The 11,630-nt window shown below is 40.5% G+C and overlaps 1 protein-coding gene across 1 annotated transcript in view; it reads right to left on the bottom strand.

Moving 5' to 3' along the window:
- Positions 1–1,640: 1,640 nt before the first annotated feature.
- Positions 1,641–11,630, bottom strand: part of man1a1 (mannosidase, alpha, class 1A, member 1) — a 169,974-nt gene continuing 159,984 nt past the window's right edge. Inside the window, exon 12 of the mRNA XM_084952760.1 lies at positions 1,641–9,084. Coding sequence (XP_084808886.1) covers positions 8,958–9,084 — 127 coding nt within the window. The 3' untranslated portion in view covers positions 1,641–8,957. The remainder of the gene's footprint in view (positions 9,085–11,630) is intronic.

The raw sequence follows: 11,630 nt of genomic DNA, 5'->3' as shown, positions 1-11,630 counted from the left end.
ATCAGCAGGTGAGATGGACTTCAGCACCTTTTTTTAAGTTCATTTTTATAAATGCACAAAAAGCTTCTTATACCCAGATTAAACACACACACACACACACACACACACACACACACACACACACACACACACACACACACACACACACACACACAGGTCTAAACTCAACAATCTCACTGAACTCATAATTACATTAAAAAGTAGACACCCTAAAGCCCAAACTGAGCCCAGGCTTGTTAATATGACGCCCTTGGTTTTTCTAGCCTTAATGACCATTTACAAAAGGAACTTATTGGTGTAGGAAGCATGTTGTCTAATAAAGCATATTTTTGTAGTGCACATCAAGCTTCAAGACACTTATAGGCAGAACCTTTTTCTGTAAGAGGTTACCCTGATCAGTGTTGAGGCATAAGTCGAGTGTTGTGGGGGGTGGAAATGATACAGTGGCCCCTCTGCTGTGGTAGTGATGAGCAGTCTCATTCCTCTGTGAAAGCATGCAGAAAGAAGCAGCCCAAAATGCATCTGTGTGGCCCAGTTTTGAGTGAACTGTTAGTATCCACCTCTCTGCATCTCTCCGCTTCACCAGCTACAGGCCAGGCTAAAGTACGACACTAAGCATTTGTCATAAGTTTCCAGTTAGGAGCCACTAATGTGCTGTGAAAGCTTTTTAATGTTTGTCCAGCTGTGTAGTGTCTGGCCTCCAAGATGTATGTGCTTCGGTTTTATTCAATGAGTGAAATTCCAGCATTTCATTAGTCTAATAATTAGCAGATATGTGTAACCACAGCAGATAGCAGTAACTTAAATTTCTTCCACCACCAGCATTGTGGCGACAAAACGTAAAGTAAAAAGCCCACGATCCTTCAGACAAACACCTAGTCAGCCAACCATATGTCTGCAACTCAAAGCATTTAGACATGTAGACACCTCAAATGGAGCATGAGGAACGGGAAGAAAGTTGGTTTAAATGATTGGACGCGGGACGGTTGTTGGTGGTGTTGGGTTGATCTGAGTATTTCAGAAACTGCTGAACTGCTGCGACTTTCCCACACAACTATGTCTACAGTTTAGAGAAGTATGGTCTGAAAAAGAGGAAACAGAGTGGATGATAATGTTTTGTTGACATTAGAAAATGGCCAGACTGCTTCAAGATGAAGGCAACAAATAACCACTTGTTACACTCAAGGTACAGCGAGGAACATGTACGAATGCGCAAAACCTTGAAGCAGACTGGCTAGAACAGCAGAAGACCACACCGGGTGGCACTCCTGTCAGCCAAGAACAGGAAAGAGAAGCTACAATTTACACAGTTCACAGGCTCATGAAAATTGGACAGAAGCCTATAAAAATGTTGCCTGTTCTAGTGAGATTCAATTTCTGCTGCAACTGATTGTAGGGCCATAATTTGATGTAAAAAGTTTGAAAGAGGGGATACATCTACTTAAGTATCCCAATGAACGCATTAATACCATGCTCTTATTCTGAAAAGACAAGTTTAGAGCTCTAAATCTGAAAGTATTTTTGTGTTCGTAGCCCAGACAAATTTTTAGCACAGGTTTTAAATTCATATCACAAATCCAATAAATTCCACAACAGGTCTGTTGATTAAAATAACACAGTACAAATCCAAAGAAACCACATATTAAAAGATTTTTTATTCACAATAGAAGTGTAACAAATATAGTTTATTAAAAAGTCTGCTGCTCATTAATATCATCTTAATCCATAAGCTCAGGAGATTTTTATATAAATGTCGAGCAGCCAGTTTGCCGGAATGGAATATTTACATTTTTACTCAATAATTATAATATTAACACAATAAAACAGATTTCCCCACAAAATTAAAATATTGCATATAAATGCAAAGTAAACTATGTGCAATGGAAAGATTATCAGCAATATTTTGTACAGATACATTTCTGAGGTTCACACGTTTAAAGGAGATTTACGACCATTTACAGGAATTCAGATTGAGTTCCAGTCATTTCTAGTGGTTGTGTACCACCATGAAAAACAAATGTCAGTGTGGTCTGTATAAGACGTTTAAGGAAAGGTGGTGTATATTCAAAGAGGACTGACTGACTTTGGTTTGAACTCCTGAAACTGGTGTAATTCTCCTTTAATATTCACTAATAGAAAGGCATTGGAAAGCAACAGACCGTCAACACAATAATCATAAAATCACCAAAGACATTTCAGCTTAATCATGAAAACAACAGATAAAAAAAATCAAGTCTGCATGTGAGAATGAACAAAAGCCTGATGTCACACAACGTGAAGCTAAAGCAAACATCAGAAACCAAATACATTCTCCAGATCTCCTTTTGCAGGTAGTGAAACGATCAGTTCAGTGTCAAATAAGAGAGAGAGAAAAAATGTTAAAATGATAAAAATCCAGGTGGACACGAGCATAAGAGAAACTAAATTTTTTTTTGAAGAAAAAGCTGGGACTGAGCCCTTTAAGTCTAAACAGGTCAAATGTTTCTAAGAATACAAACCTTCAAAATAAAAGTCTGCACACAGGGCTTAAAAATCGACAACAACAACAACATTTATAATCATATGTATACTGCGTTCAACTAATGCCTGGAAAGCAAATTTCCCTGTTGGGAGATTACTCCTCAAAATGCTGCAAATGACTGCTGAAAATATCACGAAATCTCACCCATTCAAATCTCTATTAACGATCATATTTACCTGAGGCTTAAAAAAAAGAAAGAAAAGAAAGTACAACCCACACACCATTAAATGTTTTGATCTGTAACCGGACAGAAATCATCAGAAATTTTAAATAACTTAAATCACATCAGAGAGATATCAGTACCTTAAAGCTGAAACGTAGCCTTAACTCTTTTCTCTCTTTTATCTAACTGCGCACTGGACATTTTTGTGGGTTCAGGACTGTCACAGGGTATTCTTGACCTCAAGAAGATATTTACATGTTAGACTGTAACTTGACCATCTCAGGGAATGACGTGATAGAGAAAATACTCGGGCTGTTAGCTGCAGGTCTTAAATGCCAAGTACATAAAGTATCTAAAACCATCAGGATCAATGTGAACAGCCAATGCCAGGTTCAGACTACACGACATCAGCGAGAAATTGAACTCGGGAACAAGAACTGGCCTTATGGACGAAAGAATGCCTCACCACGTCCTGACTGCAGAAAGTGTAAAAAATAAAAAATAAAAAATAACGCCAAGACCTTAAAAGTGAGGCTAATCCTGCCTTCTTTCTAATGGCCATCAGGGGGCGACCTCTCTGGTTTCAAAAAGAAGTATTTTGTGTCCACAGACCTCTTCTCACCATGTTTTTAGATACCACTGCTACACGTCGTTAACTTTTATCTTCTTTCTCCCAAAGTCTGCATCATAAAGAGCCTGGCTCTACCGGAGGTTTCTTCCTGTTAAAATGCAGTTTTTCCTTTCCACTGTCACCTAGTGCTTGCTCATAAGAGACTCTTTGGTTGTTGGAGTTTTCGCTCTAATATTTTAGAGTCTTTTGATAGTATAAAGTGCCTTAAGGTGACTGTTGTTATCATTTAGTGCGATATATATAAACTTGAATTAATTGTCTAAGAAATGATTCACATTAGTGCCCCGGATTCAATTTAATTCAGTTTTTTTTGTACAGAGACAACTAATACAGAGAAAACCCAGCACTTGGAAACAGTGGGAAGGAAAAACTCCCTTTTAACAGGAAGAAACCCCGGCTGAACCGGGCTCAGGGAAGGGCAGCCATCTGCCGTAACGGACTTGGGGTGAAACAAAACATCCTTGTGATTTCTTTGGTCACTAGCACATTGTTGTAGTCCCTCATAGTTTGCACGGAAGATACTGACCTGTCTGCAAAAACTTGCTAGCAAAAAAAAAAGTCACTCAACCCAAAAATGGAGAACATTTTTCTTTCAAAATAAAAGTCGAGCTTGACAGTTGGAGCCATCATGTTTTAAAACTTCTACTACTTTGAAGGGAAATTACGGTCTATGTTTCTGGTTTGTGCTGCCCTTTTTCACCGTTTCACTAGAGTGCAGAAAGTAGTCTAAGAGTGTTTGCAGACATGCCAGTGTCTTCCATAAAAACTACAGGCAACCACGGCGATCAGTTTCACCTCATCACTGTCTACAATCTCCACCAACCTCTCAGGGAATACAAAGCTTCTCGGTTTCTAGGTGGTAGCTGACAAATTTCTAGGTCTCCGTGCCTGTGGGCGTAGCCAATAAGTAAAAAATAATATTTTGAATTTATAATCTAATCTGACACATTATAACACATGGTGTAGTCGGAGCCTGTCACAGCAGTCGGCAGAGATCAAAGTAATCGATTACAAATTAAACCCAGCCAGCTGATAACTGTCACTGTTCAGTATCTTAACATTTACTACCAGTAAAGTACAAATTTCCTGTAGTTTGCATTTTTTTTCATACAGCAACATAAAAAGGAATAAAAATAAAAACAAGAAATCAGAAGAAAATAATCACACGTTCCCTCATTAGAGGCTTTCTGTTTCAATTAAGTGACGTCTCTATTGTCAAACTTGTCGGATGAAGATTCGCGAGCCCGTCCCACTGAACCCAAAACATGGATGAAGCAGAATTTTGTTACTTTGATCAGCAGCCATCAGACAGCGATGTTTGCATATTTTAAACGTGCTGTTATCAGCTCTCACTGGTTTCTGTGGTTTCATATAAAGCTGCACAATGTGCGTTAGCTGTACTCTACTTAGCTCTACTGTACAATGAACACTTTATGTCTTTAACTCTTCTTATGTTTTTTTGTCACATCCAGAGAAAAACAAAAATGTCCCTACAGTGTAGAAATAAACCTCATGTGATAGATTTGGTCATTTCCCACATAAACAGCTACATTAAGCAGCTCTCCATCTGTTTTGCTCTCAAACCTTTTCCTGTCTGCACGCCTGGCTTCCACTTTCTGTGGTGTCACAAGATAACAGAAAACCCCCCAAAAAACAAAACCCCAAAACAAAGCAACCCCCCAAATAACCCAAAAAATAAACATAACAAAGCACACTGAAGCGAACAAAGACAAAAATACAAACAAAATATTCTTCGCTTCACATTGGATGGTACATTCATGCGGCTCCCTATAGGTTTTCCCATCGACTCCCAGGTGGTTCCTTCGCCCCTTTTTTCTGTTGTCCTGTAAAGGTGCCAGCTCTTTAAAACCCAACAGACCAGCACACAGCTGTGAAGCTTTCTCTCTGCCAGTCTTTGTCTCTAATCCAATTAAAAACCCACAGCGCCACCTAGGGGTCGGCTCCCAATGTTTCCTACCTTCTCTAGCACAGAATAAATTAACACAATCAGCAGAATTACAATAATACACCATCACGTGGGTAATAAATGCCACTCTAACTAAACCAAACAGTAAGCTCTGCCGTCTGTACAGTGACAGAAAGAACATGAAGAGATTGGTCACAGCTCAGAGAATAAGAAACGATATGTCAGTGTTGGTAAAAACCGGGGCTTGAGCATTGTCGGCTTTACTTTTCCAAACAAAATAAAAAAAATCTGGGAGTTTACCATCGTGCAAACACAGGACTGTGATATGGTTTGTCAAAGCTTCATGTTTTGTGAATAGTGGCGATTTTGAGGTGACAGGAAGTAAAAAATTCTGAATGCTTGGGGACTGAATCAGGAAAAATTGACTCTTCTAAAGGGAGAGAAGTAGTGCTGTAGTGCTATTCATCCATCTAGATTATTTTGTTGTTAGCCGACTGTTTTTGTAGATATTGGCTGTAGAGATTTCTGCCCTTTCTCGAATATTGAGTTTTTTATGTCTTGATGCATGCTCAATCATCCAAGTAAGTAAATCCCCAAAAGTTGATTCTGTTCATCTGGACGTAGCGTTTTCAGTGGGGGAAACGTTTCGTCACTCACCCAAGTGACTTCCTCAGTCTCAGCTAACTGTGGTTTCCCCAATCTTATGTACTGTTTATAACATTGGAGAAACCTGCAGTCAGCTGAGACTGAAGAAGCCACTTGGATGAGTGACGAAACGTTTCCCCCACTGAAAACGCTACGTTCAGATGAACAGAATCAACTTTTGGGGATAAACCTTTTACGAATCCACAAAACTCTACAAACACTCTTGTGAGCAGTTTCATGTATTTCTTTTCCATCAATCTGTGCCCATTAAACGTGCTGAAAGAAGTGCACATAAACCCATGATGTTTTCCTCTTGACTGTATGTTCTCCAAAACTGGAGGACTCACACCAAAAAAATCTAGATGGATAAAACAACACTGCAGGTAAGCTGGAAGATGCAGAACTGATGACGAAACAAGAAAAAAAAAACAGAAAGCACTGATTCTGAAACCCTTACAGACAGATTTACCTGCTCTGAGACACCTGGGCAAATGTTCTTTAACCTGCTGAGAAAAATAACCTGCAAAAGCATCGCTCAGCCAGAACAAATAAATCAGCTCAGCAGTGATCCTGTTGTTGACTGAACTTTCTAATGACTCACCATCTGTCAGTTTAAAGCTCATTTGGAGGATAAGCAGAACTGAATGTGCAGTTCTATGAGCTACGCCCTCGCTCCATCAAATATTCAATCTAAAGGCTCAACAGTACTCAAAAGTACAACAGTGCATGTTTTCCCTTTCTTTGTTCGTTGAGCTGAAAATACTTTTATGGACATAGAAGTAGCTGTTGACTTATCAGACTGCGGTTATTCAGACTGTAATATGAAGCTCTTACCACTAGATGTCAGTATAGCCAAACAAATATGTGTTGACTGAGCTCTGCACAGGTCTCAAATGATTAGACAGCGATTTCCAACAGCGACGCAGACTCTGGAGGTGGAAAAAGTAAAGCGCATAGGACTTATTTTCGATTTTAATTCTTAACTCAGGACTTTGGTGTTCTGATCTCCTTCTTAGCACAACAAAGCCCAAGTTCCTACCAACTCTTGAGCCATTTATCAAGCCCAATTTAGTCCAAATGTCAAATTAAAAAGCAGTTATCATCCTTTAATCCGTGTCTAGTTTTATTATAATCCTCATCAGAGCAATGGGAGCTCTTAGTTAAAGCTGCAATACTGCTTTGAAACTGCTTTTTGTGTTTGCGTGAGCTGCTTTCTCCCTCCTTCTCTACAGGGAAGGCACTAGATCGAAGACTAAACTGGATTAAATCTGGTTCCTGTGTGGCATCGGGAGAAGTCTTCACCGTGAAATTAAACTAAAATGACCAGGCGAGCGCGACTCTGAAGATACAAAAGCAGCAAACACAGTCACAAACTCTACATGTGAGTGGAGGATGAAAAAAAACAAAACAAAAAAACCCGTTAACGACAGCACGGTGAAGATGCGTTGCAGTAGTATGGCTTCTTGTGTGTGTGAAGGTGGATAGTTATAGAAGAGTCGAGCGACGGCGTCTCCTCACAGAGGAGGGAAGATCCTACAGGCTGCCCTACGCGGACCTGGAGGACGGAAACAAGAAGAAGCAACACCGCGGTGAAGAAGAGGACGAGGGCTCGACTGATGCACAAGGATTACAGAGGACTGTAATAAATCAGTTTCCTCTTGTAAAGAGCCTGGAAGCTAAATTTTTAATGCATACACATGGCCAATTGTGAGGATATTAGCATTTTCAGAAGATTTCTGTTGAATGTCAGGACCTAATCAGTACCTAATTCTTTCTACAGCTTTCATCCGCACTCCAACTAATCTCCATGCTCCATTACAGCTGCGCAGACATCATCTTTGGAGTAAGACTGTGAAAAGTGGTTGAACTCTCCATCAGACTGAGGCAAATGTTCCTTTTTTTCTTTTGGTTCATGCTCTTTTCAGTGTTTAAAAGCCTGTAATCATAGGCTGTGAATTTTGTTCCTTTCCAAAAAGGAAGAAAGAAAAAATGTGTATTTTATTTTTCAGTAAATGGAGAAAAACTGTCGAACGAATTCTGATTCCATTTTTAAAACCCCTGTGCTGGTCGAACCCCCAGAGCACATATGAGAAGGAGAAAGAAATCTAAAAGCGGGTCAAAGATGCGGATGAAAAGCAGAAGAAGAATACGGAGGAGGAGGAGGATGGCTTTGTGTAAACATTGTGGGGAGAAAGTGGAGTTACTGGCAGGTAATGAGCTGGTGCGGCTGGTCGTCATTTGTCACATCCAACTCAAGAGAAAGGAAGGAGGAAGCAGAGTCGGTTAGGTTTATAAAAAGAGGCTCGGGTTGTGCTGCGTCTTTCCTTTTTTTCTATTTTTTTTAAGAAAACCAGCGGTTCTCTGACGACACTATGAAACACTCAAGTCGGTGCAGGAAAGACCGGTTCCTAGTTCCTATTCAGATGTTGTTGTGGTAGAGCAGCAGGTAAAAGACGACACATGTGAAGGGAATTGAGCGTCCGTTCACGCGGCCAGCCAGCCTTGTGATCCTCAGTGGGGAGCTTTTCCTTGGTGTGGTGCCCAAACACTCGGGCTCCATGGTAGTTCATATCAGTGGTGAATGACTGTCAGCGTCCTCCTCATCATCAAAAATGGCTACTAGCAACAATTAAACTGATGAATAAAGTGATAGCTGGTCACACTGTCCCTCCAAATGAACAGAAAAGCGAAGGAAGTCAAACCGAGGAGTGAAATAAACAGCCTTTTTTTTTCTTTAGATCTTGATTCAAATTATTATGTCTACATTTTGATGAGCTATCATGTTATTCAGCAGTACATATGTTGCTTTGGGTCAGCCTTTGGACTCAACCAGAGAAGAAAAAAAAAATCAAGTGAAGGAAAACAAAACAAAAAAAAACCCTGGAGTCTCCAGCGAGAACCTGGCTCCAGCACAAGTGGGTTCAGCTTTGAGCCCATCAACAATATCAGGTGAAGTCTGATCTGTAACCACTCAGGGCTCCAAGCGGCTCAACAGTTTCAGACAGCTGGAGGCTCAGTATACAGGATCGAGGTTCTCACACGTTTCTGGGCGTCGGTGCAGGCAGGTCCGTTACTCCACTTCGTTGGGTCTGTCCGTTTTATCCTTCCTTATGACGGGCAGGGGGTGAGCCTCGGTATTGAAGACCCAGTGTTCGAATGGTAGGTGGTCATCCTCAGAGAAGAGGAGGTAGAGATACCTGTGGGAGAGAAGAAGGGGTCAGATCAAGTTGCTAAACTACGAAATGTTGCAGCAAACTTAGCATAAATGATCCAAAATAAAGTAATGTTTGTGACTGTGCTGTGGTTCCACCCGAATTCATTATTCATAAACTGTTTAAATGCGCTTCAATTCCCTCCTTCATTTCTTTATGAGAGTTGTGGAAATCAAAATAAAATAAAATAAGAACAGTTTACTCCTGAGCATTTCAGCTTTTGCAATATTTATTTGATGGTTTCGTCAAAGCCGTGATGAGACCGATGTGGAACTGAAAGCGAAGAATGGGTGCGACTCTATTTCAGACTGGTTTATGAAACTTGAAGTCATGCAATTTTTGTGCTTCGCTGTCATCAAACCGCCCTGTTATGAAACGGCCCTGAAATATTATTATTATTATCCATCAAAGGAGTGATAAGCAAATTGAAAGAGTTTCAGGACAGCTGGCGGTCCTGTGGTGTCTTATCAGATTTCATCATGTTGAGTGAAAAACAAACGATTTGTTTTCAACGGGTCGAAAATGAAAATTTAAACAATGGAGCTGAAGAAAAGGGACAAGCTTAAAAAGAAAGCGTGAGCTAAGGATGAAGTAATGACTCAGTAGAGAAGCTGGTCGTCCACGAAGCCTTCAAACTCCAGGACGAGTCCCCATCCTCCTCTGCTTGCCTGCCAGCCAAACAAGCAGACAGCAGCGAGTGATTGAAGGCAGACAGGAGTGTGAAGTACGACGGCGTCCTTGGCAGCATCGGGAAGATGAATGCTGGAAGATGCCAGAGTCCCCGAGTCACATTAGGAGGATTAGACTTGTGGGTTCGCAGCTAAATGGGATTGATATTTTCTGTGTCTGCCGAGGTCTGTTTCAGTTGCCTGACCGATGGGGTAATTATTATGTTAGTGTCCAGGCTCGTGGTCAGTTACGCAGTTATTCTGCCTTCCAGTTGTCTGTAGGGGGCCTTTAATGTGAGAAAATGCTAATAACACATTAGCATTCGGAGACACTTTTTTCTTTTTTGTTCCACTTGCCTAGACAAATAGCCAGCTCTCCCTTTTATGTCGATGAAGAGGAAAAATAAATCTCTACAAACTGATCTGAGAAGGAAGTCGGACACTTTGGCTGTGTTGGTTTCTGTGTCCGTGAGTGTTTTAATCAGGAGTAGAGGTGACGCTTGTTAAAATATACTGCCTATAAAATAAAAGCTGGATTGGATGGCACTTCGCCCCCATAAGGCTCTGTTAGGATAACCTTGACTTCCTGTCAACAGCTGTCTGGTATGTGGGGAGGAAAAAAAATGATAGAAGACGGAGAGGAGGAGGAGGAGGGGGAGATGGAGGAGTGGCTGATATAATTTCTAAGGGAGCAAAGGAAACGGAGCGGATGATAAATCTGCATGAGGCTCGGGAGAAAGAGGCGAATAGAAACTTTGGTCTTTAATCAGTCCATCCATGAAGTCCACTGCTTCATGCATGCACACAGGTTTTGATTTTATGTTATTATATTTGTCTCACATGATCAAATACTAAACATCAGGGAAGCTGTGGAAACCTGTAATGTATATTTTAAACTCTTTCTTGACAATTCAGGATGTAATATGAACAATAATCAGCAGATGAACACAGTAATGAAGACATTCATGCTGACATTAATGGTAACTGTGAGAAACGCTGATATCAGATGTGGGAAATCAGTGTATTGATTTGGTATCTTGTGCCTTTAATAAATGCATTCCATTCAACTTTAAAGCTTAATTGCTTAATAAAAACGAATATTTGACTGTGAAAAAAACAAAACAAAACAAAAAACATAACTCTCAACAGCTTTAATGCTCTTTAGAGAACAACCAAAGGGTCCTCCTCTCCGTACTCATTGAATCTTAAAGCCTTTGAAGAGTCATCATTACATTTCCACAAAACTTAAAAACAGTTCTAAGCAGCATTTAAAACACGTGACATAATACCACAGATTCAGAATCTGTTTGTGGCAGGCGGGGGTTCATTTGCACACTCTTATATGTCCTGTGGACATAGAAACTGTTGGCTCTTCCTCTGAAATCTGTGACTTAACCTCAAACTGTGGTCACCGTGAACTGATACTAGCAGAAAAGCTCAGACGATGAAGCTTTGGCCTCTCTCCCTCTATCGCTCATTCATTATGTTTTGTTGTAACAGTTGCTGGGAAGCTTTTGTTGCACTTAACCTAAGCTGTATCCATCATATCATCTTATTTTTTGTTTTCGTGAGCTGTTGGCGCGTAAGAGACGGGCAGTAAAGACGTGCCCTCAGACAGAGCAGTAAAAGAGGACCCAGCGTGATTGATAATCAGTAGAAAAAACTCGCACAAAGGACCATTTTGGATGTTTAATGTTAAGATGAACAAGTGCTTTATGCAACAGTCACACTAAAAAAAGTGTTTGGATACGTGTGCTGTGTGAATTGTTTGCTTTGTAGACGGAGATCAGGGCTGAGACGGTGATAAAAGTGGGAATAAGACAGAGTCAGTCTGCTATCAGTCTGTGACCAAGTTGGAAATTA

This window comes from Perissodus microlepis, chromosome 15 (genome assembly GCF_051167445.1).
Source record: "Perissodus microlepis isolate ML-2025 ecotype Zambia chromosome 15, ASM5116744v1, whole genome shotgun sequence".
NCBI lineage: Eukaryota > Metazoa > Chordata > Actinopteri > Cichliformes > Cichlidae > Perissodus > Perissodus microlepis.
This window is presented reverse-complemented; position numbering and strand designations above follow the sequence as displayed.